The sequence below is a fragment of the Mirounga angustirostris genome, unplaced genomic scaffold (genome assembly GCF_029215605.1).
Source record: "Mirounga angustirostris isolate CCGP_5_RB_7025 unplaced genomic scaffold, mMirAng1.0.hap1 SCAF_1, whole genome shotgun sequence".
Lineage (NCBI taxonomy): Eukaryota > Metazoa > Chordata > Mammalia > Carnivora > Phocidae > Mirounga > Mirounga angustirostris.
In genome coordinates, this window is record NW_026991709.1 from 12,966,286 (window position 1) to 12,978,511 (window position 12,226).

General features: G+C 44.4%; 1 protein-coding gene and 1 pseudogene across 2 annotated transcripts in view; one reads left to right on the forward strand and one right to left on the reverse strand.

The window, feature by feature from the left end:
- Positions 1-12: 12 nt before the first annotated feature.
- On the reverse strand, positions 13-834 carry LOC135362423 (elongation factor 1-alpha 1-like; annotated as a pseudogene).
- Positions 835-11,331: 10,497 nt separating this feature from the next.
- The window catches only part of URB1 (URB1 ribosome biogenesis homolog), a 67,170-nt gene continuing 66,275 nt past the window's right edge, over positions 11,332-12,226 (forward strand). The window contains exon 1 of one of the 2 annotated variants that reach the window (XM_064579515.1): positions 11,332-11,596. In XM_064579515.1, coding sequence (XP_064435585.1) covers positions 11,455-11,596 — 142 coding nt within the window. In that variant the 5' untranslated portion in view covers positions 11,332-11,454. The remainder of the gene's footprint in view (positions 11,597-12,226) is intronic. The other variant, XM_064579509.1, reaches the window with a different exon arrangement.

Consider the following 12,226-nt stretch of genomic DNA (forward strand, 5'->3'; position numbering starts at 1 on the left):
TTATCACCAAGCAGTCTTTTACAATTAAATTTAAATGGCTAATTGAGACCATTCTTTCACCACTGATTAAGATGTGGGGGGCAGGTATTCAGGATAATATTCATTTAGCCTTCTGAGTGTTCTGGGCAGACTTGGGTGACCTTCCCAGTTCCTGTAGGCTTCTTGGACACTGCTTTTTTGACACCCACAACAACTGTCTGTCTCATGGCAGGAACAGCAAAATAACGCAGAGGAGGATAGTCAGAGAAGTGCTCAACACACGTGGGTTTGTCGGCAATCATATCAATAATGACTGCATCACCAGATTTCAAGAATGTGGAGCCATCTTCCAGCTTTTTCCTTGAACAGCAATCAATCTCCTTCAGCTCAGCACACTTGCAAACAGTGTGAGCTCTATCACAATCCAACAGAGTTGCATAGCCAGCACTGATGTGGCCTGGATGGTTCAGGATAATCACCCGAACCATGCAACCAGCTGCTTGCATTGGTGGGTCCTTTTTGCTCTCACCAGACATGTTGCCGTGATGAACATTTTTGACAGACATGTGTTCTTGGCATTGAAGTCCACATTGTCCCAGAAAGAGCTAGAGCTTCTCTCAAAGCTTCATGGTGCATTTCAACACACTTGACTTCAGTTATAATGTTGACTGGAGCAAAGGTGACCACCATGCCAGGTTTGAGAACGCCAGACTCCACTGGGCCCACAGGGACATTACCAGTACCTCTCATTTCGTGGACATCCTGGAGGGGCAGATGAAAGGGCTTGCTGGTTGGATGAGTTGTGGCAGATGCCACGCAGATTTTCATGTAGCATGGTTCCACTGGCGTTGCCATCTTTATGGGTGACTTTCCATCCCTCGAACCAAGGCGTGTTAGCGCTTGGCTCCAGCATGTTGTCACCATTCCAACCAGAAGTTGGCATAAATACTACTGTGTTGGGGTTGTAGCCAACTTTTCTAAATGTAGGTGCTGACTTCCTTAACGATTTCCGCATACCTCTTCTGGCTGAAGAAATTCATCTTGTTAATATTAATAATTAGTTGTTTCATGCCCAGTGTGTAAGCCAGAGGGCATGCTCATGGGTCTGCCCATTCTTGGCGATATCTGGTTCAAATTCACCGACACCAGCAGCAACAATCAGGGTAGTACAATCAGCCTAAGATGTGCTGTGATCATGTTTTTGATAAAGTCTCTGTGCCCTGGTGCATCAATGCTGGTCACATAATACTTGCTGGTCTCCAATTTCCACAGGGAGAGATCAGTGTTGATAGCAGCTTATGTGCAGTTTTCAGCATATCCAAGCCCCAGGCATCCTTGAAGGGCCTCTTTCCCATCTCAGAAGCCTCCTCTTTACTTCTTCAATGCTTCTTTTGTCAATCCTACCTCACGTGTAGATCAGATGACCCGTAGTGGTGGACTTGCCTGAATCTACGTGTCCAATGGTGACAATGTCGATATGAATCTTTCCTTTCCCATTTGGCTTAGATTCAGCAGTGGTTTTCACAACACCTGTGTTCTGATGGCAAATCCATTGCAAAATGGTGGGGCCATGTTTATTCTGTGTCAAGTTGCTACATATGCATGGGTCTTTGTTTCCAATAAACTTTTTATGTTGGAGTATTCCAGATTTACAGAAAACTGAAAAAGAGAGGGATTCTATACACCCTCACCCAGTTTCCTCCAATGTCTGTACTTTTCATGCTTATTTGTTAAAACTAAGAAACCTCATTGGTACACTGCTATTAAGTAAAGTCCAGACTTGATTTGCAGTTCACCAGCTTTTCCCCTGGGGTCCTTTTTCTGTTCCAGGATCCAGTGCATTGTATTGTCATTCTCCCCGGTCTCATCTGATCTGTGACAGTTTCCAAGTCTTTCCTTGTTTTTCATGACCTTGACAGTTTTAAAGAGTACAGGTGATGTATTTTTTAGACTATCCTTCTGATTTGGATTTGTCTGACATCTTTCGTGTGATTGGGCTGGGGTTATGGGTTTGGGGAAGGATATTATAAAGGTGAGGTCCTCATCATATCAAAGGGTACATGATAGCAATGGAACTTACCACTGGTGATGTTAACCTTGACCACTCAGTTAAGGTAGTGTTGACCATGTTTCTCCACTATGACTCACCAATTTCCCTCTTTCCTAATCTAATCTTTGGAAGCTACTCACTAAGTATCCCCCGGGGTTGGGGGGAGGGGGCTGTGAATTAAGCTCCATTTCTTGGAGCAGGGAGCATCTACATATATTATTTGGATTATTTTTGTAAGAAAGATTTGTAAGGAAACTTTCTTTGTAAGGAAGATTTTCTCCCCTGTTTATTTATTTATGCGATCATTTTTTATATCAGTATAGACTTAGGTATATTTCTTTTATACCATAGATGATAATCTAATACTATGTTCATTAATACTATGTTCATTATCACTCAGATTGTTCTACTGGGAATTATTTCTGGTTGGTTCCTGTGTCCCTTTGACCTATTCCTCCCCCTCTCCATTTTTTTCCTCCAGCGTTTGGTACTTTATGGTGCTACAAGAGCTCCAGGCTCATTTCATGTGTGCTCTGTCCCAGCCTTAGAATTGGTCATTTCTCCAAGGAGTCCCAGTTCCTTTTATTTGATAATGATATTAAAAACCAAGATCGTAGACGAACCATGAGAGACGATGGACTCTGAAAAACAAACTGAGGGTTCTAGAGGGGAGGGGGGTGGGAGGATGGGTTAGCCTGGTGATGGGTATTGAGGAGGGCACATTCTGCATGGAGCACTGGGTGTTATGCACAAACAATGAATCATGGAACACTACACCTAAAACTAATGATGTAATGTATGGGGATTAACATAAGAATAAAAAATTAAAAAAAAAAAAACAAGATCGGGGGCGCCTGGGTGGCTCAGTCAGTTAAGCCTCTGCCTTCGGCTCAGATCATGATCCCCGGGTCCTGGGATCCAGTCCCATGTTGGGCTCCCTGCTCCGCGGGGAGCCTCCTTCTCCCTCTGCCTCTCCCCTCCCCATGCATGTGCACGTGCTCTCTCTCCCTCTCTCTCATAAAAATAAATAAATAAAATCTTTAAAACAAAAACAAAAAACCAAGATCTGGGTACCAGGTGTGCTAATTACTACTGGAGTATCCCTACTTTTAGGCCCCATCAGTGAACAGAACTAAAAAATGTATGCAAATGTACCAACTAACCAAGGTAGAATACATGTGTTCACTTACTTCTGTACCCATCCAACTCTGTTTATATTCAGCTAATCATGAGATCATACTGATGTCTCTAACTCCAATCCAGTCCCACAGGGTTCATTCCACCTCAGGCTTCCTGGTTATAGGTAGCTTTCCTCTCCAACGGTGGGAAGCCTGGCCTGCATCATCCCCCATCCATTTACTTATTTGTTCAACTCCAGGATGCATGCAAAGCAGTTTGGGAGTTGTCACCTCATACCGCCATAACATGGCTCTGTTTTTGAGTCTGTATTCTGCTCTACTGGGCTATTTGTCTAGTCTTTTACCATTACCAGTATTTGATTATTAAAACCTTGAATATGTCTTCATGCATGATAAGGAAGACCCCATTATTCTTTTCAACTTAACCATTCATAGACTTTTATTTTTCCATGCAAAGTTATCATGATTTATTGAGTTTCTTAATTTTGACTGAAATAGCAGTGGTTTTATAGCTTGATTTAGGAGGTTAACAGATTTACAACATGAAGGCATTCTTCTACAAACACAGTATGTTTCTTTATTCAGTTAGATCTTCTTTTATAGTGTTCTCCTTAACCATGCTGTGCAGTATTTTTTAGTTTAATTCTGAGATAATTCACTGGTTTTTGTGAATGGTGTCTTGATTTCTCTTAGTTTTTTTTTTTGGTAAGGGGGCATTTTTATTTATTTTTATTTATTTGTAATTTAAATTCAATTAACATATAGTGTATTATTAGTTTCAGAGGTACAGTTTAGTGATTCATCTACTATATTTTTAAATTAGCTATTGCTAAAGTATAGCTATGACACTGACTAGGTAATTTGATCTCACATCTGACAACCTTGTGCATCTCTAGCTAGTGTTTCTGTTGAATTTTCTAAGTAGATTACGGTTTTATTCCTGTTAATTCTTTTGTATTTTTTTGTCTTACTTCATCTCCTTACCTAAGACCTTTAGTAATTGATAGCAGCACAGATAATGGGCATCCCTGTCTTTTCTATTGTTCTCAGTCACAATTCAAGTGCACTTACAGTTTTTCCATTATGCATGATGGTTGCTGCAGGCTTTTGGCCCATACAGTCTTTAAAAGTTAAGGAAGTTTTCTCTATTCCTAGTTTTATGGGACTTTTAAAAATCATAGAGATTTTTTTCAAATGTCTTTTTTTTTTTTAAGATTTTATTTATTTGAGAGAGAGAGAACATGAGCGGGAAGGAAAAGTAGGGACAGAGGGAGAGGGAGAAGCAGACTCCTCGCTGAGTAGGGAGCCCGACACAGGGCAATCCCAGGACCCCGGGATCATGACCTGAGCCGAAGACAGACGCTTAACCAACTGAGCCACCCAGGCGCCCCTCGAATGTCTTTTTCCATCTATTGAGATAATAATTGGTTTTTCTGCTTTAATCCATTAATGTGGTGAATGATATAGATATGATATTAAACCATCCTTGTATTTCTTGCTTTTTAAGGACAGTGTTGGTTCAAGTTAGCTAATATTTCATTTACACACATTTATGTCCGAAGTGAAATAAGCCCAACATTTTCTTCCTTTGTGTTATCCTTAGCTAGTTTTGTATTTAAGTTCTATTGCCTCATACAAGATGTTAGGATGCTTTCCTTCTCTCTTGATTTATGGAGCAAACTGAGTAAGATAGAGATTATCTGTTTCCTAAAAGATTGCTAGTGTTTACCTGGAAAATCATTTGTACTTTGGGAAAAATTTGGTTATCATGTCATTTTATTTGATTGTTGTTCTATTCAAATTTTCTTGTGCCTTTTGTGCCAATTTTGGTATTTTTGCCCTTTTCCAGAAATGTATCTGTTTCTTTTTGTTTTGAAAGTTTTTGAGAATAGTTGTTTTTAATATTTTTATTGCTTAAAATCCTGCCACAAGTTTGTTTACTTAACCTGAAAAACAAGAACAAACAGCTTTTGGTGTCTGGATATTCTTTAGTTGTTGTTGTTATTGTTGTTTTTCTTTTTTCTTTTTTTTTTTTAAAGATTTTATTTATTAATTTGACAGAGAGACACAGTGAGAGAGGGAACACAAGCAGGGGGAGTGGGAGAGGGAGAAGCAGGCTTCCCGTGGAGCTAGGGAGCCCGATGGCGGGGCTCGATCCCAGGACCCTGAGATCATGACCTGAGCCGAAGGCAGATGCTTAATGACTGAGCCAGCGAGGCGCCCCCTCTTTTTTTTTTACTGTTGTTTTTTCATTCTCTTTGTAATTGATTTCCCTCCTTGTCTTTGTTTCTTTTTCCTTCTTATTTCTTTGGGTTGTTTCTGTTGTACTTTTTCCAAGTTCTTGATTTGAACGTGCTTTATTAGTTCATTTGTTTTCAATTTTTCTTGATTTCTGATAAAAGTATTTTAAGCTATAAATTTTCCTCCTAGCACTATGTCTACACAGATTTTGCTATATAAAGTGTTTGTTTTGGTGTGCCTGGGTGGCTCAGATGATTAAACATCTGCCTTTGGCTCAGGTCATGATCCCAGGGTCCTGGGATGGAGCCTCATGTTTAGGCTCAGTGGGGAGCCTGGCTCCTGGCTCAGTGGGGAGCCTGCTTCTCCCTCTACCCCTGCCTCTCCCCCTGCTCATTCTCTCTCTGTCTCTCAAATGAATAAATAAAATCTTCAACAATAAATAAATAAATAAATAAATAAATAAATAAATAAATAAAGTGTTCGTTTCGCTGCATTTCAAATCTCTCATAACTTTCCATATGCTTTCCGAGGATTACTTAGTAAAAGGTTTCCCCCCTCCCAGCCTTATGGGATTTTAAAAAACCTATCCTCTTATTATCAAGGTTAAATTTTATTGCTTGGTGGTCAGAGAACATGGCCTGTAAATGTTGATTTTTTTTTTTTTTTGAAATTTATTGGGGCCTACTTTTTGGCCTAGAATGTGGTCAATTTTTATCACTTTCATATTATTTCAAAAGAATATATGTTCTCTGTAGGTATAAAGTTCTATTACTGTCTATCCATTTGAATACTTTGTTACTCAAATTTTCTATATTTTCTCACATTTCTGTGCAATGATAAGATGGTAGGCTGGTCTCCATAATATCCTTGAAATTTATCATTTGATATTTTACTGTCTAAATTGGGTATGGATTTTACTACATTTTGCTGTTCAAAGAATAAGGCTGTCAATTCAATAACCTAGTATTTTATTTTAATTAGAGTATTTTAATTTAATTAATATTTTCCTCTATTACAGCTGGGTCTAAGACCCTCATCACCAACATAATACATGTTTATTGAGGACATGACTCTTGTAGGTATTTTCCTAGCAGGATCAGTACATACTTCCTGAATGGATTTAGAAGTATATTTTTAAAAACTGAGTCATACCTCCCAATTATAAAATGTAACATATGGGATAAGGGCTGGAATTCACACACAGATTCATGCACAATGTTCAGAAGCTCCTCTTGTCCTGGTCCCTGCCCTTTTCATTTCCCACCACCCCCGCTCCCATTCCCATTCAATGTCACAACTACTAGAAATTCATCTTGGGGGTTGTGATCGCTGAGTGTCCTCTTTTTTTTTTTTTTTTTTTTAAAGATTTTATTTATTTATTTAACAGAGAGAGACACAGCGAAAGAGGGAACACAAGCAGGGGGAGTGGGAGAGGGAGAAGCAGGCTTCCTGCAGAGCAGGGAGCCTGATGTGGGGCTCAATCCCAGGACCCTGGGATCATGACCTCAGTTGAAGGCAGACGCTTAACAACTGAGCCACCCAGGTGCCCCTGAGTGTCCTCTTTTAAAGTATAAAGATATTTTCACGGGTTGGCTATAAATCGCTATTATTCTCCAAAATCGAATGGTGAATTTATCAGATTTCTCTATTTTCTGGTGGCTGGCTAAAAATACTTTTGCAAGGGAACAGGTTATGGAGGAAGGATGGGAAAGAAGGAGGACTAGCATAGGGAGGGGGCTGCAACAAGGAATCTCCTGAAGGACATTTTCCAGGGAGATGAGCTCAGGGAGAGCTGCCTCAGCTGGGGCTTTGGGAAGATGGGGACAGCAAGAAGGTGCTATGCAAGCAGGTGTGGGGAAGTGGGCAAGCAGATACTGGACTTGGGAGATTCAAGAAGACAAATTTCATCTATGTCAGGATTTTTAAAAAATATTTTATTTATTTATTTGAGACAGAGAGAGACCACAAGCAGGGAGGAGGGTCAGAGGGAGAGGGAGAAGCAGACTCCTTGCTGAGCAGGGAGCCCAATATGGGTCTCAATCCCAGGACCCTGAGATCATGACCTGAGCCGAAGGCAGATGCTTAACCGACTGAGCCACCTCAGGGCACTATGTCAGAATTTTTATCAAGATGGGCCTTGCACTTACAGCTCGTTATTCCATATTGGACAAGAGGGCAACATTTTCTACTTTTCTTCGATTTTGCCTCAGAGAAGAAGGCAAATTTTATGCTTTTGTTTTCCTCTCTGCTTTACTGTCACTTCAGTAAGAAGCCCCCAGTGATCTAACCTGGATCATACTAATGTGATGTGTCTATTTGTCAAATAATTCATTTGCAATTATCCGAAGGCCCTAGAACATATCATCTTGGGTTCTTGGCTGAATTCTTTATTGCTATTGAACTTGCCAGGTGTGTCATATTCTCAGGGATGTTGTGAGTCCCTTGGGAGTAGGTATACTGTGTTACACTTTTTGGAATCTATTACAGCTGGTTGTATCATGCAATGCACATAGAAAATATTGGTGGATATTGGTGTTTTATTGACTTGAGAAACTGTAGGTTTACTTATCTTTTCTAGCCTATGGACACTATGTCTGTCACCTGAGTCATAGTGACTGTCTTTGAAAGAATACTTCATTTTGCTCACTGCTAAGCAAGCCGATGATGGAACTGTCTTGATCTCAGTAAGGGCCACACCAAAACATCAACCGCCAAAGAGATAAAAACTTGCATCAGAATGAAGAAATTCCATTTCTCCTCTCTATGTGACTGCATTAGCAAGCTTTTATCCAGGTGAAATAATATAGGGTAAGCCATCTTGATAACTTTTTCTTGTGTACAGCAATGCATACCTCTCACCTTCTGAGTGTCTGAAATAAACATGCTTTAATATGAACTTGATATGGGATCTGATTCAGTTTCTCCTTTTACCCCTTTCCAGAATTTGAAATTAAACTTATAAGATTGAAACAGGGATGAACACACACACACTTAACAGGTGTGAATAAGAAGTGTGGTGACTAGAGGTGAATTGGTTGGATATTAGAGGTTGGACACTTCCCTTGGCTAATTCACCACAGTCCAGGGGCCAGTTCATAAGCTTGTAGACTCAAAAACCTGCATCCTGAGGCTTTTTGATCCAAGAGAAAACCTTTTAGAATAGACTACCATTGGGCGCCTGGGTGGCTCAGTCGGTTAAGCGACTGCCTTCGGCTCAGGTCATGATCCTGGAGTCCCGGGATCGAGTCCCACATCGGGCTCCCTGCTCAGTGGGGGGGTCTGCTTCTCCCTCTGACCCTCTCCCCTCTCGTGCTCTCTGTCTCTCATTCTCTCTCTCAAATAAATAAATAAAATCTTTAAAAAAAAAAGAGAGAAAAAAAAGAATAGACTACCATTAACCAAGACATTTACTTATTCAACAAATACTTATTGAAACTTGTGATGTACCAAATCTGTTCTAGGTAGTAAGAATGGTGCACAGAACTTTGTTTTGTGCCATTCTAGAGTGTATATTTTAATAAAGGAGTTTGACAAGCAAATGAATATCTAATATCACCAGTAGATATTAAAGGCAATAAAGAAAAATAGAGGAGGATAGGAAGAAGGGGAGACATGGATAGGAAGAGCCCACATGAAAGTATGAGTCATGTGAGGTCCGGGTAGAGTTTCAGAGGAAACAGCAAGTGCAAAGACTCCCAAGTGGATACCAGCTTAGAACATCATGAAAACAATGGTGTTTATCATCAATAGACCAGAATGTTCTTTGGGGCAAATCACACCCTTTCTCTCCATGCAGGCCTTTACTACAGAGAGCCATGTCACTACCTGGAAGTTGTTTGGTAAGCCTGATATCTGAACAAGTGGGGTTAGCTAACTGGCATCGATGATTCATGGCATCAGGCTGAGTCTGAAGCATCCAGCCGTGCTCCTGAGCCATGCCCCATCAGGCATATCTCTGGATAAGGCTGGGATGGGCAGGGACAACCTGTTTTTTTGTTTTTAAACTGAGGACAGTAACTGGGGTTAGGATAAACTGGATGAGTGGTTCCAACACTTATTAGCTGGGTAATACTGGCAAGTTCCCTCACCCTCTTTAAGTCTTCACAAAGAGAGATGATGATTTGCCCAAGGTCACCCAGGCAGAAACTGAATACAGGGCTTTTGATTGTTTCTTACCTTTCCCTGCTGCCTCTTTGGTCCACCCTGATTGTAAACAAAGTTGGTGGTTGGCAATTAACCACAGAAGATAACCAGTGTGGGCAATTAGAGTTAGGTCTCTGTCTTTACTAATAGGAGTGTTGCCCTTTACAGCTTGAATTTTGAGCATATCCTTGTCTCTTAATACTGCTGCATCAGCTCAAATCTGCCATAGGAATCCCTCCATCTGACCTGCCCACAACATAGGCATTTCCACAGATGCCATCGTCTTGCCAGGTCTGAGGTTCAGGGTCAACACCCTGGGCTTTTTCTATTAGAGACTCTAAATCCCAACAGGCCACAAAAGGCCACATCCATGGAAGCTCATTACACATCTGTTTACAGAACACAAGACAGTATTACCTCAGACTAGGAGACAACCTCATGGAGAATTCCAGCAATCATCAAATTACTCATCTAATGAGCTGGTTCATGATTTATTTGAACACATAACCAAGTATTGATGAAGTCGTATTAAGAAATGGACCAGTCTGGGGCGCCTGGGTGGCTCAGATGGTTAAGGGTCTGCCTTCGGCTCAGGTCATGATCCCAGGGTCCTGGGATCAAGTCCCGCATCGGGCGGGCTCCCTGCTCCGCGGGAAGCCTGCTTCTCCCTCTGCCTCTCTCTCTCTCTCTCTCATGAATAAATAAATAAATAAAATCTTAAAAAAAAAAAAAAGAAAGACATGGACCAGTCTGTTTTTACTCATTCATCTAAAATCTCTATTTTATTGCAAAGCATTTTAATGTGGCTCTCAAGTCATTGACAGCTTACAAAACACAGGACTTTATTTCCCGTCAAAGCAGTTTTCATACACTGCATCACTTTCTCAGTTCAGGACAGCCCTGGAGACTAGGTAGGGCTGGCTCCGCCGGCTCCGTTTCAAGGATGGGAACTTAGATGCGGAAGCCGCTGCACTGCCCAAGAAGGGTTTTCCAGAAGTTGCGTGTCTCCTCGCACCTGCTTGGCCAGAAGGGTTCACGTCCTCCTATCATTTTGGGGAGGCCTGGGATGGAGGCCAGGGTGGGGCTGTAGCCCACCAGACAAGCCATCTAGTTCGGGCTGTGACACAGGGCGGGGTCAGAGTTAGGGGCACCCGCACGACCCTCGGCCCAGGTGCGCGAAGGAGGACCTCCCGCCCCAGACGGCGTGGCATTTAGCCAGGGGCATCCACCCTCCCGGCCAACCCGCAGGGCTTCAAATAGGCAAAGCATCGAATCCCACTGCTTGTCAAGCAAGTTCTTCTCCTGGCAGCGTCAGGGCACCCTCAAGTCAAGAACTGATCTGAGTGTGCAGCCGCGACAACCCCGGAGCTCGCGCCCTCGGGGAATGAAGGCCCCCGGGGCTCTACCTGCCGAGAACCCTCGGGAGGGTTGCCGGGGACTGGTGGGCTCCTCCTCACTGCGGCCGGGTGGGATTGCCGTGGGGTGTCCGCTCGTCCTGAGAAGCGAGCGAGCCAGCGGTGACGCCACAAACAGGAGAAAGCTCGGGGCTCAGAGCCAGCGCCACCTGCACCTCCCCTACAGCGAACCCGCTTCCTGCCCTCCAGCTCTCCTTTAGGCCCCGCCCCGCCCCAGGCCCCGCCCCTTCCGCCAGCCCCGGCCCCTGCATCCCCGTCCCTGGCACCGCCCCCCCACGCGAGGCCCCGCCCCTTCCGCCAGCCCCGGACCCTGCACCCCCGTCCCTGGCACCGCCCCCCCACGCGAGGCCCCGCCCCTTCCGCCAACCCCGCCCCTTCCGGGGCACGTGTGGGGCTGGGGCACGCGGAGGCGCTTCACCGGTTTCCGCGCGTCCGTTTGCCGGGTCTGCGGGGGTGTGGATCCCGGTGCGCCGTTGCGCTCTCGGCCATGGGGGTCCCCAAGAGGAAGGCTCCGGGCGGCCAGGACTGCGCGGCTCCCCGCGCGGGCGCAGCCAAGCGGGCCCGCGCCGAAGAGCTCACGGGCGTGCGCTTCAAGGCTCAGCTGCGGGACCCGCAGGGCGCCGAGCCGGGTGAGTGCGGGGCTGGCCGGGGCGGAGAGCACGAGCGAGCGAGGCGGGTCCCGGCCGCGGCTCTGTGCCAGGCTCAGCCTTCCTCTGTGCAGCTGTTCGGTCCCGAGTTACAGAGCCGGGCCTTCCGGTTTGCAGACGGGGAAACCGAGGCCGCGGTGCTCGGGCATCCTGGGCCATCCTGGGCCACGGGCGGCACTTCCTTGCCTTGGGCTGTCAGCGACGGCCGGAGGGCCCACCTTGCTCGGTTGTGACAGTGCTACGCGACTGCACGCCTCCCTTGGCCGGGCAGCATCCCTCAGCAGGCTGTTCAAAACCTCTTTATTGCAGTTGTTAGGCAAACAAATACTCACCTTCGCACAGCGAACGGTATTTACCGAGTCCTAGCTGTGGGTCAGCTCGGGGCTGCTCAGTGAGGCAGTGTGCTACTTCTGTGGTTGTCAGCGCTGTTTTCAGCAGCTTCGGCCCTCCCACACTCACGCTGATCTGATGACATGTAATAAGCTACCGCATGAAGCCCCACAAGGACTTGTCAGTTGACCAGGATTGGACTAGTGACTAAGATGGAGCAGATTCTGTAATTTCACTTTCTGAAAAGCGTGATCACCCTTCTTCAGAGCTTCTTGTAATCCA